Source organism: Dermacentor silvarum, chromosome 1 (genome assembly GCF_013339745.2).
Source record: "Dermacentor silvarum isolate Dsil-2018 chromosome 1, BIME_Dsil_1.4, whole genome shotgun sequence".
Lineage (NCBI taxonomy): Eukaryota > Metazoa > Arthropoda > Arachnida > Ixodida > Ixodidae > Dermacentor > Dermacentor silvarum.
Window position 1 is genome coordinate 119,796,586 of NC_051154.1, and position 19,896 is coordinate 119,816,481.

The 19,896-nt window shown below is 46.7% G+C and overlaps 1 protein-coding gene across 5 annotated transcripts in view; it reads right to left on the reverse strand.

The window, feature by feature from the left end:
- LOC119435922 (calcium-transporting ATPase type 2C member 1-like) overlaps positions 1–19,896 on the reverse strand; it is a 185,102-nt gene that overhangs the window by 150,460 nt on the left and 14,746 nt on the right. For all 5 annotated transcript variants that reach the window (XR_007465291.1, XR_007465292.1, XM_049660885.1 and 2 more), the window contains exons 5-8: positions 18,531–18,592; positions 15,088–15,196; positions 14,167–14,319; positions 12,895–12,963 (exon numbers count right to left, since the gene is read on the reverse strand). Coding sequence is in view for 3 of the 5 variants with exons in the window: in XM_049660885.1 (XP_049516842.1) it covers positions 12,895–12,963; positions 14,167–14,319; positions 15,088–15,196; positions 18,531–18,592 (393 nt within the window). In the remaining 2 variants the exon portion in view is untranslated. The remainder of the gene's footprint in view (positions 1–12,894; positions 12,964–14,166; positions 14,320–15,087; positions 15,197–18,530; positions 18,593–19,896) is intronic.

Sequence of the window (19,896 nt, forward strand, 5' to 3'; positions counted from 1 at the left end):
AAACAAACGCAGGATCGAGACATGGTGAGGCAGAAGGCGTTTGAATTTTCCTCTTCAGCGCAGCCTAAGCTGCGCTGTATATCCTCGAGTATAACATAGGCATTGCAATTGGCACTTAAAGAACTGCTTCATGGTTTCAATTCAAAGTTGTAGTGAACTGATGGGTTTCGCGAATAATGCATGCTCGCCATATCGACAGTCGGTAGATTTATTTGCATAAGGGCTGTGCCATGATATCGATAAAGGCAACTGAGGGTCACTATGAAACATTTTCTCACTTGCAATTGATAGGCTCTCGATCTTAACCACGAAACTGTTCTTTCAGGTGATTACTGTTATGGTATTCGTGAAGTATATACATACTATACGTGACGCGCCGTCGTGTAAACAGCCATGAGCAATGCGTTTCCTGGGTGCCTGTTTCAGAGAACGGTGAAAGTATTAGCAAACATTTTCATGCAAAATGCGCGCCTAAGTTTTCCTTTTACGCATTAATAAAGTACCCATATTTGACTAGAACAACTCACCATAGTAATAAGAATCATCATAAAAGATTCGCTGTGCAGTTTCCTTCCAACACGCATTTATAATATTGACATCAAATACCAATACAGTCGAATCCCCCTACAACGAATGCCGCTACAACGAAAATTCCGCCACAACGAAGATTTTCGGATTCCCCGTCAGCTGCCCATAGAAAGTAATACAAAAAAAGTCCCTTCATAACGGAGGCGTTTTATTCGGTATTTCAGCTTCAACGAACTTTTCGAGAACGAAACTGTGACTGAATTGAAATTGAAACTGCCGAGTAGTCAAATTAGAAGGCCCTTCCAAAGCTGTGACGACTGTATGTCCTCTTGAACGAGGTTTTCGCGAACGAAATCAAATTCAAAGTACCGGTTTAAGCCACTGCAATCCATAGCCACGCGTGATCACCACGCGCCTGCGCGACACTGCAGGGGATCACCACAATCGCTGCCGTTTTCTGTGGTGTGTGTCCGGGTGAAATGGCTACGTTAACGAAGAAGCGTAAACTTCTCTCTCGAGGAGAAGGCACATACGATCGCCGAAGCAGAAAGCAAAAGGAAAAATCTCGCAGTTTCGCCCGCAAGGCAAAGCATCGGTTGCGATAGCAAGTTAGTAGACAGCTATACGAACTAAAGATAGTAGTTTTCTTGTAAACATTCGCTAACTAAATTACCGGGCACGGTGTCACACGCACACAGATAAACATGAACAGATCTCGCTCGATGACCGCGGAAACTACGTGTCAACATGCTGGAGTGAGACGCGGCAATAACAGCGAACGAATTGACCTCCGTGCCGTCACTCGCTTCACCGCGAACTAAACGTCGAAAGCACAGCGCACACGACTCTACCGGCACTAGTTGCACTTTGCCCCCATCGCAGATCGCTTTGAAGATGAGGCCCGCGCGGGCGCTCACTTTGTGCACGTCGCAAATTGCTTTCAAGATAGCAGCCGCGCCGCAGCCGCTGTTGTGAACAAGATGCTAACGTCTCGACGTTTGGGGAAAATGACTATCCGCTAGACACACCCGACTCCGGCGACTGCTTTGAAAGCAATGGTTCATTTTCGCCTCATCAGAAAAGTTATCCGTACCCACGACAATGCGATGGCTCTTTTAACAGACTCTGAGACTCGCGTAACGCCTTTGCTTGCCGTGAAGCGTAAGAAATCCAGGCTGACCGACTTCGGGAAATAAAACTTCCGGTAAGCGCAAGCTTGCCAAGCTTGCTGACTTTGTCATAAATATGCAGTGAAATTGCGATAATTCAAACCGCTTCATTGCGAAGGTGCGTGTGCCGCAAAATGAGTGTTTCGCGACCAGCCGGGCACGCGCGTTGGATTAGGCGTCAGCCGCAATGTACGAAAAATGCTGCAACAGCGGCGCAAAATGCATTCTCTCGTGAAGTTGACACTTTATCGACTGCCTTCGGTACCTCTCAACCTTTGCCCCCCACCGCCATCGCGAAGATTTCCCTGACGATGGTTTCGGTTTCGTTTGCGGCTTTGCCGTTTGGCGTACGTACCGTATTCACTCAATTCTAAGCACCCCCTTTTTTTCGTGATTGCGATGCCCAAAGTGAGGGGGGGGGGGGGCTTAGATTCGAAAAATCTCCATGACGCTCGGCTCCGGCTACGCGCGGCGCGCGAGCGTCACGAGTCCACGCGGCTCTGCAGTCCGACTGTGCGACGAGATCGCGCTGCGGACACCGCGCCACCTCGGGGTGCGACGGCTCCGGCTACGCGCAGCTCGCGGGCGTCACGAGGCGTTCTTGGCTACGCGCTCTTCTTAACAAATAGGCGGGTGCTTAGATTCGCATGCAAACTTTTCCCCCACTTTTTCTCGCGAAAATAGAGGGGGGGGGGGGGGGGGGTGCTTAGTATCGTGAAAATACGGTATATTCATACCTATTCGCGTCAACGAAGTTCCGCCACAACGAAATTTTTCGTGTGTCCCGTGAATTTCGTTGTAGCGGGACTCGACTGTACCAAGCTTTTTCTTCCTTGTGAAATGCAATGTCTCTCATAGCTAAACACTAAGGGAATGTTAAGTGTTTTGCGGAGCATCATACACAACTTCGTGTGTTGAAATTGCAGACATCCTTTTTACGCAAAGTTTATGGACAGACACTGTGCATATACGCATTGCAAAACCAGTAGACCCCTTCAATGCTACATACCTGGCGATATCCACGCCGCAAATTTTCACCACTCGCGGTTTTGAAGAAGAAACTGCCGTTCAGGCATGACAGTAAAAAGAAGCCGACATGTCTGTCAATAAGTACGGCTCGAGCCACCAATACTCCAAGCATGCACGAAGGAAACGAGCGCGCGAAGCAGCCGAGCGAGCGCCGTCCTGTCCAGGACGTCACTCGTAGAGGGCGCCACTCCAAGTTCTCGCCGCTAATAATATCGACTGCTCTTTGCAGGGTATCTTCTGTGTCGCTATCTCGCCCTTTGGTAGTCCATAGGGTGATGTCATCCGCATATAAGGTGAACCTGAGATTAGGTACAGTTCTTAGTTTAGCCGGCAGGTTTATCAGGGCCAGGTTGAAGAGGAAGGGTGAGAGCACCGAGCCCTGTGGGGTTCCGCGGTCACCCACGCTGATGAGATCTGAGTTCGTGCCGCCAGCCGAGATCTCGGCCGTTCTTCCCATTAAAAAAGATTGGACGTAGTTGTATGTTCTGGGGCCCGGATTAATTTGGGAAAAGTTGGTAAGTATACTTTCATGCATGACATTGTCGAAGGCTTTGTTCAGATCTAAGCCCAGGACTGCCCTGACACAGCTGCTACGTGGGATGATTTCTTCGCTAATGGGGAGCATGATGTCTGTGAAGAGAGATGCGCTCTGAAGCCTATCATTTCGTTTGGGAGAAGGTTGTTGTCTTCCACGTACGCCTTGAGCCTGTTTAAGACCATGTGCTCCATGAGCTTGCCTAGGCACGACGTAAGGGAGATTGGTCTGAGATTTTCAATGTTCGTCTTTTTGCCTGGTTTTGGGATGAAGATGATTCTGGCGTGTCTCCATTCTTGCGGAATATCCCCTTTCTCCCAATACGTGTCGATTAGGTTAGTAAGGGCCGTAACCGACGTAAAGTCGAGATTTCTAAGGGTTTTGTTAGTCACACCACCGGGGCCAGCTGCTGACGTGGTTTTAAGTTGCCCGAGGGCGTGGCATGTCTCTGCTATACTGAATTCCTGGTCTAATTCCGGGTTTTCCTCACCTTCATACCACGGGTACAAATTGGGCGTCGGATGCGTATTAATGTATCTGTGTTTGAGGCTCTTTATGATATCATCCGCAGTGCCCTCGTGTTGATGCGCGATCTGAATGAATTTGTTTCGCTGGGCTGACTTGGACTGCGTAGGGTCAAGGAGATGTCTAAGCAAGAACCAAGTAATTCCGGTTGCCTATCTGACCGTTGACCCGATCACATACCTGTCCCCATTGCTGTCTTTCCAACTCCGCGGCGTATTCTGCAATTTGCTTTTCTAGTTCGGCTATTCGTTTCCCGAGTTTGCGGTTGTGCTTCTGAGACTTCCAGCGCTTTTGCAGCCCTAGATGCGCCTCCCACAAGTGCTTTAACTTGGCGTCAGTCGTGTGTTGCTCATTCACCGCTTCCGTAACTGCGATGTGGCTTTGTACGTCCTGTTTAAGCTCGCGGGTCCAATCACTGAGGTCCTCAATGTCAATCGGGGCCGTACTATCCCTGGCTTTGCGGAAATTATCCCAATTGGTGATTCTGGCTTTAGGTGGCGGTGGTTTGAATGGTAGTGTTTCACTATCGTTTCGAGCAGGTAGTGGTCGCTACCCATTGTGAGCCCAGTGTTTACCCACGTGGCCGTAAGTACGTTCTTGGTGAGTGTGAGATCTGGGGTTGTATCTGCAGTTATGCTGTTTCCTATTCTGGTAGGGGTGCCTATGTCATTAAGTGTAGTTAGACCTAGATCCTGTATGGTTTGCCAAAGGACTGTACCTTTATATTGGGCCTTTCTGTACCTCCAGGCAGGATGTGGCGCGTTAGTCTCCGACTATGAGTAACGGCGCTTTGTCGGCGAGCTCGACCGCTTTACGAACTAAGCCTAATATGGCGCAAGTGTGATCGCTGGGTGGAGTATATATATTAAGAATGAAGACATTTCCATCACCCTTCTTCCTTGGCGGAATTTCTATCATCGTGTGCGTGACCGACGTGTGATCAAATTCGTGTTCTACGGCTGCAATGTTTCTCAGGACTAGAGTTACCGTGACCAGACAACTACCTCCTTGTGGATCCGCATTCGCGGGTGTAAAAGAGGTGTAGCCTGCGAGACCGGCGGGTAAGGTAGCTTCTTGAAGTGCGATTACATCTGGTTTGTTGGCGGCGTGTTGGACTCAGAAGAGCAGGTCACTACGTTTGTTTTTGTAGCCCGTGCAATTCCAGTGCAAAATTCTAAGGCGCTCAGGTTGCAGGGCCATGTTCGCGAGGGTTGTGCGGTGCTAAGCTTTGCAGGATTAGTTGCAGCTGTTGCTCAATGCGCTCAAAGCGTTGGTCGAGGTGGTCAAAACGTTGGTCTATGCACTCAAAGCGCTGGCCTATGCTATTGAAGCGTTGGATTGGTTTGGTCAGTGAAAAGGTTGAAAGCTGCTTTAAGCGCGTGGATTTCTTGGTTGTGTTTATTTAGGCGCGCATTGATGTGCTCTAGAGCCTTGGACGTTACCTGGAACTTAGACCTGGGCACCGGCTCACCCTCGCTAGAGGTTTCAGCTAGTTTTTTAGCGGCCGTATCAATGCTTTCTGAGGAATGTCTTTTTTGAGTACCTCGATTAGCATCCATTTCCATGTTGGTTGTCATCCCACTGGTAGACGGGAAAGATGTGGAGGCACAGGGTAGTTTCGCTACTGGGGTGGCGGGAGGGCGGCTTAAAGAGGCGAATTTAGGCGGGAAATTTTGGTTCTCGGCCTTTTCCACCTTGGCTTTTTGCATTTGCGCGATAGTGTCGAGAAGTTTTTTGTTTATAGCCTTATACTCCAGAAGCTCGCGTTCCCTCGCGTGAGAGGCCCTAGCTGCCCAGCCGTTTGTCTGCTTTCCTGGAGCTGCTGCTGCTGCTTCTTGACCTCGAGGTCTTCTCAGACTTCTTGTTGTCGTGGCTGTTGCTTGTCTTGCTGTTGCCGTTTCTGCCGCCGGATTGGTTACTGCTGCCTTTCTTCATTTCTTCAAGGGGCGGGAAGGAGGCTGATCTGTCCCTGGATCGACTGGAGCTGTGCCCTCGGCTGACAGATCGTCGTCGGGTTCTTGAGCGGTGGCACCTAGATTTCTCCTTCTTTTCCGAGTGATCCCTGTAGTCTTTTTCATCTTCATTGTCGTCATCTGACGATAAAAGTAGGTATCTGTTGCTCGTCGTAGTCGGTGGGGGTAAAGAAGGCAGGGCCTTCTTGGGTTTAGTAATGGAACGTTGCTTGCAGCTACGACTGCCTGTGGCATGCACGCCGTCGGATATGATGCGGCGTGCTTCACAGCTCGGGAGTTCTCCCTCCGGTGGTGGTGGGTGCTCTTCTCCGCAACGGCGGCACCGCTGCGTTTGGGGTTGATAGCAGACGTCGGCTCGATGACCGGTTCTTCTGCAGTTGTAGCACGTTTCCACTCTCTCCCTGAAGGGAAAGCAGTTGAAGGGCATACACTGGAATTTTACGATTCTCGGGAGCTTTGTGCTGGCAAAGGTGATCGCCATGGCCCTGGATTGTCCCATTCGCCTCGCAGATAGAATCTGGAGTTTCGGGCTCTCGATAGTGCATAGTTCAATTACCTCTTCTGCCGACTGGTCTCCCAACGCTCCATAGATGACTCCGCTTACGGCGTTGTCGGGAGCCGGGAGGTAGGCCATGACTGGGTGATCCACATCATTGATGCGGATACCGGGGGGGGGGGGGGTTCAGGTACAGTTGGGCGCGTTCGTCACTCGGGGTACTGATGGTAAAAGTGTTGTTGTACGGGTTAATCCGTAGCTGGTCTTCATTCCTGATCACCGGCATCGGGAGATTCAGTTGCGCGCACACCATCGCCAGCAGTGTGCCGGGGGGAATAGTGCGTAAATTTAAATTACGCGGTCTGACTACAATCTTGCGGTCATCACGTGGTAGGCGTGGGATGGGTGGCCTCTTCTTTCTCTCGGCTGTCTTTTTCCGACTGATGACGTACTTGCCGTTGTTGCGTGCCCTGTCAGCGGGCGAACTCGCTGAGTTGGTCGGTTGCATGAGTGCGTTGAGGGCACGGCACTCGCGTTGGTAAAATTCTTCATGCCTCTTGCTGACGATTGTCTTCCATTCGGCCCCTTGAAGGACCGCGAAACTTGCGTTCGGGAGTGGCGCAAACAGAAAGAGAAGATTTTCGCCAGCAACGCAATGCAGAACGGTTTCGGTGGACCGAAGCAGGACGTAATCTGTGACGATCCACTTCGACGATACGATCGCGTTGGCCCTATCTTGAAAGCAATCTGCGACGGGGAAAGTCCACCGCGCGCCGTGTTTTCGCCGCTTACAGGTCACGTTGAAGCAAGAGGCATGATAGCACGAAGGTCAATTCGCTCACCGCGCTTTGTCACTAGAGCGTTTTGACAGTTCGTTCCTGCGGTCAATGAGCGAGATGTGTTCATGTTTGCTTGTGCGCGCGTGACACCGTGCTTGTTAATTTATTTATTAACCGAATACGGAACCTAGAGCACGGTGACAGCGACGGCATAAATGCGCCTGGATTGTCCATTATTGCAGCAAAATAGTTGTTTTGGTTATAGTGAGGTATCGCTTATAGTGCAGATATTTGCGACTCTGGTGACTTACGTTATAAGCGGTCTACACTATAGTTACATGCTCTTCTTGTTTGTCCATATTATGAAATGAATTCTAATTACCACTTCACACAGATCACATTGTAAATTGCAAAGCGCTGATGGCTAGTCTCTGCCATATCCTATGCTAACTATACATTTTCTTCAGCTCTTTCGTATCTACATTACGACAAAGTGTGAATCTTACTGGAATCTTACTCTATACTCCATTTCAGTAGTTCCTTGCAGCACTGCAAAAGATTCGCCCAATCAGAAGAGCGAGCCCATCTTCAAACGTATCCCACGGCAGCTTGTAGTCTGTTTGCTGTCATCTGTTTGCTGTCATCCGTTTGCTGTCATCCGTTTGCTGTCATCCGTTTGCTGTTTGCTGCGGAACCGTCTCTCGATTCCTTTTGTAACATCCACTTGTGCAGGCGTGCGCTCACTGCCATTCGTAAGTGGAGCCGTTCTCTTAATTATAGAGCTCGAGCTTGCTCCTTTAGCACACTCCTTCCGCATTGTTCCAAACACGTTCAACACCAGCTGCTTCGTTTCTTTGGCGTAAAAGATCAGCTTGGAACGATTCAGCACAGGCGACTCTGTGCACACCATTTTCACAAAGGACGAAGCACTACCCAGAAGGGAGGCCTCCGCTGTGCTGTGGCTGTGCCAACTACACATATGACTTGAGCCAGTGCCAAAGCAACTATTTGTTTACACTTTTCAATTAAAATTAATGTCTATAGGGGCAGCGTTGCATTGATTTCTTTTGTTCTTTACACGTTTTCACTCGAACAAGTGGAGAACTCTATTTTCAGTATCATAAACGAGCCTCAATAAATATTTTGTGAAAAAGCAATGCAAGATCGCACAAAAACACGCAGATGAGACCTGCAGAGAAGCTTAGAAGTAAACATCTGTCGACGAGAACCCTTGATAAAGCCATTTGGTCATGCAACGAATTCCGAACTACGACACTATAGCTAGCTGTGCAAGAATATCCACTGGCAGGCCTCAAAGTTTTGGCTCTGCTGTGAGGAACTACTGAAATGGAGTATATGTATGTTACATAAAAAGGAAATTGCTGCCAATGCATAAAAGCACTACCATTGTATGTGCTTTGTCTGTTCCCTTATTTCAGCCAAGTGGAGTTTGTAGGTTGCACCAAATCCACTGGCGAATTTTTGTTTGCAACATAACCATCATGCAAATGTGCTCTGACGAAGTCCACAAAGTGGGGACAGCTTTATGAAAGATAAAGGTGGCTTTACTTTTATTCACATGAAGTGTTCCCTTCCTGCCTCCCACCTTCGTATCTTGAAATAGAGTTAGCAGTCATTAAGTTTGAGCTATTTCTCCGGCTGTTTAGTGCAGTGACGTTAGGCCACCTTTTTCTTTTTTACAATTACAGTCCAACCCACTTATAACAATATTCAAGTGCCACGAAAATTCCATTGTTATAACCGGGTTGCATGAAAAAATGTTTTTAAATCGGAGCTGTTGTGAGAAAACTATTATGGCGGGGAGGCCAGTGCCCATCCACGCCACCTTCCTCCACCCAGCTGCTGATTGTGTTGACTCATTGAACTGTTTAATTCTGCTTCCTGCGCGCTCTGATCGCGTTTCACAAGTGACGGCTGTCAGCGTTCAAGAATGGCATGGCTATAGTAAAACTGCGTTAACTCTGATTTCACGGGACTGAAAAAATGTCCGAATTTATGAAATGTTGAATTATCGCAGGTATGAAGAAAACAAATGCTTCCTACGTCAACACGCTTATATTTACTAAATGAATCAGCAGCATCTTCTTTCTATTTTGCACAAAGGCAGTGCGGAAGCTCCAATTCTCATTATCTCGTGACTGATTAGCGCTCGCAGGGGCGAAGGACTTGCAACTTGTTTCACAGCGTGGCCGCGGCGCGTCTTCATCTGTGAGACCGCTCTTTCACTACCGCGCGCACAACCCGCAGGTCGCCAGCCATCGCGAGGTAGATGGTGCTCCTCATCCTGGACAGCTTTGGTGTGCACTGAGTAAAAACGAAACTATTGCTTGCTGCAACCGCGGCCACTGTCATGGTCGGTGACCTTGCCGTTCTGAAGGCGCGCGGCTGACGCACGCACCGAGTCAAAACGAAACTACCGTTTGCTGCAACTGCGGACGAAACCGCACTCACTATCGACGCGATCATGGATGGCGACTACTCAGTTATGAATGCACGCAGCCAACACACGTACCGAGTCAAAACGAAACTACTGTTCCCCGCAACCGCTGCGGACGAATTCGCGGCCGCTATCGACGCGATCATGGATAGCGATTACGCAGCCATGAAGGCATGCGGCCAGCATGGTGTTATGCGCGGCGGTAAACGCAAGAATACGAGGTCTGTTAGAAAAGTATCCAACCTTATTTTTGGGGGGAACACCTGATGGATATGAAACAAGCGCGCTTGCATCAGCCGACCTTGAACCTTCGTGCGCATGGGCGAATTTTTTCCCACCCACTGATAGTCTCAGTCGCTGGGACGCAGCGTTTGAGTGAGGTAGTGCGCAGTGCTGTCGGCGGTTTTTTAATTGCAAGGAAAACGATGGAGCGACTGGAGCAGCGCTACTGCATCAAATTTTGCAGAAACTGGGCGACAGCCAAGTGGAAACCATTCGGAAGATTTAGACGGCTTTTGGTGATGATGCTATGAGCAGCACACAGATTAAGGACTGGTACAACCGGTTTAAAGACGACCGCACATCGGTGGAGAGCGAGCCACACTCCGGTCGGCCATCAACATGCCGAAATGACCAGGTCATTGCTGAAGTGAACGCTGTGGTGATGCGGGACCGTCGTGCGAGTATCCGAGAAATTGTGGAAGAGGTGGGGCATCAGCACTTTTTCTGCACATTCCATTATGACCGAAAATTTTGCTATGAAGAGAGTTGCGGCGAAATTCGTGCCGAAGCTGCTCACGGTGGAGCAAAAACAACTTTGTGTTGAAGTCTCACAGGACATGCTGGATTCCACTAACAGTGACCCCGGCTTCATGAACACCATAACCACTGGTGACGAGTCTTGGGTGTACAGGTACGACCAGAAACCAAATGCCAGTCGTCACAGTGGAAGCATTCCATCTCACCAAGATCAAAGACGGCCCACCAAGTGCGCAGCAACGTCAAAGTGATGCCGACGGCTTTCTTTGACTCCCGCAGTGTGGTACACCACGAGTACGCACCACAGGTCAAACAATCACCAAAGAGTACTACAGGGATGTCCTCCGTCGCCTACGTGATGCTGTGCGGTGCAAGAGAGCGAAGTTGTGGTAGACAGGAAATTGGCACATCTATCACGACAATGCTCCTGCACATTCCTCGCACTTGATTCAGACTTTTTTGGCGAAAAACCAGACTCCTGTTGTTACAAGACTCATTACTCTCCTGATATGGCCACCCTGCGACTTCTGGCTGTTTCCCAAAATCAAGAGGCCATTGAAAGAAGTCTGCTTTCAGACAAAAGAAGGCAATAAGGCTGCAACGACAGCCGAGCTAACCTCCATTCCGAAAGAGGCCTTCTCGGAATGCTTCCAACAATGGCAGCACCGCTGGGAGAAGTCTGTGGAGTCCCAAGGAGACTACTTTGAGGGTGATTAGGTTTCCAACGCTACAGTCATGGCAGTTTTTTTTTTCTTCGGCTACAGGTCAGATACTTTTCTAACAGACCTCGTAAAGGCTATAAAGGCACAAATAGGCATGAAGCGTTCCGATGTTGCTGTCATTACAGTACGCTTTTGTTGCACATTTGCGACGCTTCTCCAGCCCAGCGCTATCAACTTATCAAGCAGAGTTGGTGCGGTCCATTCGCATTTCGGAGGGTGGCGCGCGAGGCTGGTGATGTGGAGAAGGATGGAAAACAGTGAGCGGCGGCGTGCAACGGCTTGAATATTTTTTTTTTCCTTTAAAAGGGGTTCGCATTCCATTCCCTTTTGGCACGGACACCCAGTAGCCAGACTTCATCGTTATAACTGATAATGCAGCATGGGGAAGTAAGTGGGCTATTTCACTATAGAAAGCATACAAAAATTGACGGTGCAGCAGCTTCTCATTGTTATGACCGATATATTGTTAAAACTGGTACGATTATTGACCCTTTTTGCGGTGATCCCGTGGGCGCTGCCATGTTTGGTCACGTGGTAACGCGTCCATTGCTTGCCTCAACTGCCTCCGTTGCCTGCTTGTTTACAACGGAAGTGTATGACGCCGGTGCGGCTTAGAAAACCTCTGTTTTGGGAGATATAGTAGACAGTGGCTGGATGGACGACACGAAGCTTTGATCACAGCTTCACAGAACATGCAAAAGCTCTTTCGAGGCTGATTAAGTTATGTCCAAACGGTGGAAGCAGCGTATATGGTGCTTGTTCTAAAAGCGGGGCTAAATATGTATTTCAAGCTATCCAAACATTCCGCTCATGAATTGAATTAGGATTAATGTGTTTTGCTCTTTCTTCTTTATTTGGCAAATATGTTGAAGCAGTGGCTTCTCAGTTTCTGACTCAGTGAAGTTCCTGGGTGCGGCCACTATCTGATTATTTTTTGCCTAATCGCTCACGGGTGTGCTCAGTCCCAATAGATTTGTTCTTGCTGCGCACAAGGCTTGAAACGTAGCTGTTTTTACATTGTATTACCTTGTAGCAAATATATATTACCGCTAGTAACTCGCCTACTCTTGTGAACTGTCATGAAACATTCAGCTTCGACCATTTGTGTGCCATCGGCGTAGTCCGTCATTTATGGTGCATATATAGTGCACATAAATTGAAGTGTGCGCCCATTCACTTATTCTTGATACGGCGGCGAAAGAGTGGGCATAAGTTTCCCTGCCATTTGGTATAGATGTGTATAGATAACGTGCGCGAAACTTACTATGACAGGAAGCGGCGCTACTCCCTTTTTGAGTGTTTAACGAGTGGTACTAGTGGTACTCACTCTTGCCGACATTCTGGGGCTGAATCCCTTTCTTTGAAGGTTAGCGATACAATGCTGGCGGATGAGCAAATATCTGTATCCTCGAGGAAAGCCGTACATCTCGAAGTGCCGGTAATACGTTCGGACAGTTGCAGCAGCAGTCCACGAACTTGGCCACACAGATTCATTCCATTCCTTAACGTACCAGTCACTATTTTTGCAGCCAACTACAGCACACGTCTTCAATCCAAATGATTCAATATAGCATGATTGGAGCGCAGCGCGTTAGCGAAAACACAGTTGCATTTCCGAGAGCTGATCGCACAGAAGCAAGGTAAAAGTGCTAATGGTTTCGTATTCGTGCACAGTCGCTGAGGAGACGTATGGCGCGTCGCCGTAAGCGCCATCTTTTTTCTCTAAAACAAACTGCTCTGCGAAAAGGGTCAATAAGTGGGTTCGATTGTACTTGGCTATTTTGAGAAATTAAGGCTTGAGTCATAAGAGTGAATCTGTGTGAGAATAAAATGAACTCTGAAAAACTATAATAAAATTATGGAGCACACTTCAGTAAAATACAAAACAAGCTAAATTCACTAACGTAAAGCTGCGTCTCACCTCTTCAGCTTGCATCATCTTGAATATGTCTCCAAACTCCGATTTTTCTCCAGTGTTTATCACGATGCCCTGAAAGGTTGGAAAAAATACAAAGTTGGATTTAAAAAAAAAAAGAAAGTACATGGGCATTCTACAGGGTGCTTTAGCTAACTTGTGCCAAGACTATTTTTTTATGATGAAACTGACAAACAGAAAGATCTTACAATTAGCTAACTTTTAAAGTATTTGTTTAAGCACAAAGCATTTAATGGAGAAGCTGTAGAATCTATTGAGAAGGATCAGACTGATTTCTTTCTATGAAGATGGCTGTTAGGGATATGACTTTTCACAGCTCCAAGAAAAGAGCATGAGATCCCAAAAAAGTACCATTTGACAAAGCGCTTGCATGCAGCGACTTTATTACCTTCAAACATGCTACTAATGAATCACTGTTGTTGCATACAGCATGGTGGATGAATATGCCATTAATGACAGCAATGGATCAAAGAGCATGTTGGTCAATTTTATCAACAGTGTGAAGATTGCCACCCTTTAAACTACAACTAGAAAGTGGCACATCTCACACCAACCGCTGTATTTTGGAGTATGGAATGAAGTGTGTCAAACATGTTGCATTGTCAGTGGTGCTGTCTCTCTCCGAGTCACCTTTGGGCCTAGCCTTGCTAGCCCAAAAAAACAGAATCGAGATAGCTTGCCTGACAAAGAGATGTGCTCAGGCCAGGTGAGATTGTGATTAAACGCGCATGGCAACTTATTGAGTGTGCCAGTGTTTTTGCCATTGGCGGAATACACAAAGTGCAAGAATGATGCAACAATGGTAATGATGCATCCATATAATGGTGGCAGTTGTTTCCGAACGACTGTGATTGCTTACGGCTTATTCATACATTCAATGTGCATGTAACACAGACTGTTAATTCAAAACTAGTTTTAGGAAATGCTAATGTCACTGCATACAAGTGCCTAGTCATGTGGTACATTTTCAGATTTTGTGCTCTTTCTTTGGAGCTAAGAAATTTTATCCACAAGTATTTTTACAGAAAAACTTTGATTATGTCTTTCTCAATATGCTATTCAACTTGTTTCATGAGTGTCATGCTTTATATGCTTTAAGTGTTAGCTAATTTCTCAAGTGACATGAAGAACACAAGGCCAAAGTGAAACCTGAGCACAAAAATCTCTGCCTGGCCACTTGGATAGTAAATATCCAGGCAGCTCTAACATGACAGAAAATCATAGGAGTCCGGAAAAAGAAAAAGAGGCAATGCTAACCCTGCCATTGCCATAACGAACAAGTGTGCCCATAAAGGCCAGGTTGCGCTTGGAGGCAATGCCATTGCCTGCTTTCTCCAGTGGTGCAGTCACCTTGGCAGCTGGTTCAGTTTCACCTGTGAAACTGCTCTCATCAATCATTAGGTCAACAGCCTGCACAGAATTGCAACAAAGCACTTAAATTATGGTTATGTTATGCTATCTCAGAGATAATTGAAACAAACTATCACATGTAGCTTGCTGGGCACGTAACTCAGGAACAGATTTCACTGTTTGCAAAGCTTACAGGCATCCTCGCAAATTCATACCGAAGATCACAAGTGCTGTACTAAGGGTCTCAAAAGCTTCTAATATGGAAAAGATCATAAGATAGAGCATCAAAAAACAAATGAAAGGCAAGTTATGCAGCTTTGCATGCAAGGCACCTGAAAAGTGTAGCAAATATTTTGCATAACAATTGCAACATTGAGGTATGGGAAGGTTTCGAAATTATATTGAAGCAGTCCGGCTCAATTCGTCAACGTGAGGGTTCAAATGGCAGCAGGTGCCTGCAACTAACTAAGGAACCATTTCGTCGTGAAGCAAAATCCTCTCTTGTCACTGAGGAAAGTAAGCATTATTAAATAGAACGAAAGAAAAACCTAATGTGCCCCATAATTTTATCCTCTCTCTTTCCTTGAATACATTTCCTTTGACAAGAACGTTTGCTGTTATAAAACTACAAGAAAAGTATTGAAAACTCATATTCACTTATGGTCCAGTGTTTGCAACATGCTCACTGCATGTACCACTACCAAAAAGGTCAAGACAACAAGTATAGTGTCTGAACACAAGAAATATTAACAAGAGTATTCTGTTCTATTAGTCCAATACTCACAAACACACATTACTCACAAATTACAATTTTCACACATTACTCACACTGAATAGTCTGATGTCAGCAGGCACACGATCTCCTACATTAAGAATAACAATATCACCAGGCACGAGATTCTTTGCAAGAAATGTTTCTGCTTGGCCACCTCTTAAGCTGCAAAAATGGAAAGAATATATATTGCACTATTCGCTTAAAACAAACTATAAAAGCTGCAAGTATTAAAACTTGTTACGAATACTATATCCCTACCAGGTGTTTCTTTAAAAGGAGTTTAAGAGAGCAACACTAAATCAGTTTAGACTGGCCTGCTTCAAAAACCCCCCTTCCATTCATTCGGCGGAAAAAGGATGAAGTCGCATCCAACATGAAAATACCTTCAGCATACCCAATATTCGTTGCAAGCATACATGCTGACAACGGGGGAAAGAAATTCACGATCAGGTCTATGTGAAATAAACGCCGACGGGTCAGCAAAGGGTGTCTGGTGGATTCTGATGGGCTGTTGGCAGCTTCCCATGCCGATAAGTGGCACGGGAATAAATTATGTGCACTTTGCACCGTCACTAACTGTGCGATGAATGTGATACGACCGGATAGACATCTTGGCTTGCTAGCTGTATACAGCGAAGCCGCTGGCCAATTATCAATACAATGACACTTAGCTAACGACAAGAAATAAGGGTTTGTACATTTACAGGGCGTTCGAGTGCACTGTTGTTGTGGTACACAATCCAGCTAGTGCAATGTACAGTGGAATCTCGATGATACGAATCTCACGGGGTCACGAAAAATATTCGTATTAGCCGAAATTCGTATCATCGAAACACAATTAACACTAGCTAAATTAAAGAGTCGGAGGTGAACTCACTCAGGCACACGCACGTAAAAAGCATTTACAGTATAGATTACTTATAACGTAACTGCTTATAGTGCAAAACTGGCTACAACGCGGCCTTTTCCGACTCCCGTTTACCCTCCCATAGAACTCCATGTATAAGCATACCGCTTACAGTGCAGCCGTGTGAGACGAAATACCGGTTATAATGCGGCTTCCGCTGGAAAATCTCGCCGACAAGGGCGGTAGCGAGCACACTTCTCAACGAGGTGCGCCCACCGACGGGAGAGGAGATCAACGAGGGCGATGCGGAGGAGGAGCATGAGATGTGGAGCATGAGTCCAAGGGTGATAAAATCGTCGACGCGCACCGTATGTGCGAGTGAAAGCGCGCCTTCACGCACAGAGAGCGAACGCACAGCGGAGAGCAAACGCGACTTCTGTCACGGCAGGGCGCGCCAGTCGAGCCCGGCCCTGCTTCCGTCGCGCGAAAGGCAGGGTTCGAATCCCGGCCACGGCGGCCGCATTTCGATGGGGGCGAAATGCGAAAACACCCGTGTACTTAGATTTAGGTGCACGTTAAAGAACCCCAGGTGGTCCAAATTTCCGGAGTCTCCCACTACGGCGTGCCTCATAATCAGAACTGGTTTTGGCACGTAAAACCCCATAATTTAATTTTTTTTTGAAAGGCAGGGGGGGGGGGGGGGGGCGACGCTGTGCTGTGGGGCACCAAATGCGTATCTTGCAACCGGGCGCAAGGGTAACTGGCGACGCAATCACCCACGCGAAAGGAGCAAAGCGGGAAGGCAGCGCAGGAGGGAGGGAAGGAGAGATGGGAGGGGGGGGGGGGGGGGGGCAGCTTCTACTCTGCCAACAAATGCGTTCTTGCACTTTGCGCCTGTGCCGGCTGTCGGGGTTGACGCGCGCACCGTATCTTGAAAGCGATCTCCACACGGCTCTGACCTTTGTATGCGCTGTGCTTACGGCGCTCAGTTTCCGTTGAAGTGATAGACCGCACTTCCCCACGCCTGCGTGGGGAAAAGCGCAAAAGCAAGAAAAGCGCCACCGCATCAAACTCTTCGCGCCCAGTCGCGGCCTCCATGCTGTCCGGCGCCGCGTCCGCGCCAAGAGAGAAAAGGAGAACCCGCGTGACAGCGCGCTATTCTCTTTCACGGCCATCGGTGGGGCGGCGCTTATTCGTATCAACCGACGCGGGTCGAAAATCGATTCATAACAAAAGTTCTCTACCCCGTTGCGAAGTAATGGGGCTCGGCCGGGACCACAGAAAAATTTGTATCATCCGAAAATTAGTATTAGCCGTGATCGTATCATCGAGATTCCACTGTAATTTTGCTTTCCCATGCTTTCTATTCAACTAGAAAAAATTACTATGTAAATGGTAGTGCAGTACAGACAAGTGAATTTTGTATTTCTGACGACCATTGAATTTTCTCCTGTAAATAATAAAACTTTACTATTACATCAGAGGGTTATTTTAGCTAATCACCTAATTATCTAGAATACTGATCAGCTGTGAACAAAAATGCACCAATATTATCAGCATAGGTTTCATTATATTTAAGAGAAGGCCAATGTTGGGACACTACGTATTTGCACGTTAAAATCTAAGCATGTTTAGGTAACTCCACAAAAATGGTCTTGTTCACACCCTTTCAGTTACAGTGTAGACCACTTATAAGTCACCGGAGTCGCGAATATCCGCAGTATAACAGGTACCGCACTATAACCAAAACAACTATTTTATTGCGATAATGGACACTCCAGGTGCATTTCTGCCGTCGCTGTCACCGTGCGCTAGGTTCCGTATTCGCTTGCTAAATAAATTAACAAGACCAGTGTCACGCGCGCACAAGCAAACATGAACACATCTCGCTCGTTAACCGTGGAAGCGAACTGTCAAAACGCTTGAGTGACGAAGCGCGGCGAGCGAATTGTCCTTCGTGCTATCATGCCTCTCGCTTGAATGCGACCTATAAGCGGCGAAAATGCAGAGAACGTGACGACAGATGGTAGACTGTTGCCTAAGCACGTGTACTGCAGCACATGGAGGAAGCTACGGCAGGTAGGCTAGAGTGTAGTTAGGCTCGAATGGCGTGCGAGGCGGCCATTTTGAAATGCCGACGGCTATATGGTAACGCAGATTTAGGGTCGTACTCGATTCTAACGCACACGCAATTTTTGGACCTGTTTTATCGGAAAAAAAGTGCGCGTTAGATTCGAGTAAATACGGTATTTGTGACTTGAGGGAAGCGTTTGTCGTCTAGGTTAACTGCCGAACTTCCAGGCAGCAGCCGCACTGTAATCGGTATTTCGTGTCCCAAAGCGATACACGTATACATAGAGTCCTATGGGAATTAACGGGAGTCTGAAAAGACCGTATTATATCCGGTCCTGCACTATAAGCGGTTACATTATGTGTGGTCTACACTGCATCTCAGAATTTGTTTCTTTAAACAGAACAAGTAATGGGCTACACTTTAAGCATCCTGGATTATATAGCCAGCAGTTCTTAAAATAAGAACGGCACTTTAAATTACTAAAAGTTGGCCCTCTTTACCTTACTGGGAAGATTATAATGCAATTCACTCTCAGCTGTAAGAAAGACATACATTTGTATTAAACATAAACTCACCAATGGCAGGCTGGGGGTACTAATTTATTGAGCTCTTCAAGTGATTTTTCTGAACGATATTCCTGCATTGGAAAATAATAAGACAGATATACACAATATGCTGAACCCCACTGAGAAAAATATACATTCTTTATTTTTATTACTACAAGACTGCCAAGTTCTCTGACAAAGATTGAAGCAAATAAACTAAGCAACCAAACACTCGTAATGCTCAACAAAATTATGCAAAAATAAATCGTCACACTGATTCACATTTATTTACCACGCATATAACAAGAAACATAAAATTTCTAAGATACTGCTGCTTGACACTACCAGGTGATACTCCCCTGCAGTACAATATTAAAAGCAATTCACAACATTTTATAAGTATACCAGAAGCCTAGAGATTAACAAAGGGTAGGAAATGTATTTACAAACATGATTAGAATCAACAAACTTGTAAGTAAAACTAAAAGCAAATTCTGCATTGAAAAGAAGATGAAAATTTTGAGACATGCACAAAGAAAAATGTTCGTTGAAATAATAATGTGAATATGAATGACGAAACGCAATTTCTTGGCACAGTTATAAAGCTTGTAATTATGGGTGCATGCAAGCAGATCCCTCTAATATCAGGCATCGTTATGTCATAGAGCTAAAGTACAGTGTGGCCCACTGCTAAAGGGAACATGCGAGTCCACAGCATGAGCAAATTTCTCTGTGGCAAGCCTGGAAGCAGTCGGCTTTGTAGCAGACAACTCCCAACAGGCGGTGCATGTTTCTCCCAGGCACATATGCAATGTGTGGACACGGCCTCTTCTGCTGCATCTACAAGTATGCTGTTCCCACGGTACGAGTTAGATACAGGCTGGCATATTCCATTTAGCGGTAGACGTGCCTCTGAAGCTAGATTTCCATCAATATTGGCTAGATTTCCAGCACATTTGTTAATACCAGATTTTTTCTTGTTGAATATTTATCTGACCTTATTTACCCTGTGATTGCTTCAGTTTCAGCTTATTTGTCCTGCTTATTTACTGGAACAGGAGCAGAAGCTAAAGGCTATACAGCGTGACAAAGGCCTCTGTTCCTAACGTAGTTTGACATGCAGGTCGACTAGCAGAAGCATGCAATAATCGCACGGTGATCAAAAACAAAATATTAAAAAATATACTATACAGTGTAGACCACTTACAGTAAGCCCCCAGAGTCGCAAATATCCGCACTACAAGCGGTACCGCACTATAACCAAAACAACTATTTTATTGCGATAATGGACACTCCAGGCGCATTTCTGCCGTCGCTGTCACCATGCTCTAGGTTCAGTATTCGCTTACTAACTAAATGAACAAGCACGGTGTCACGCGCACACAAGCAAACATGA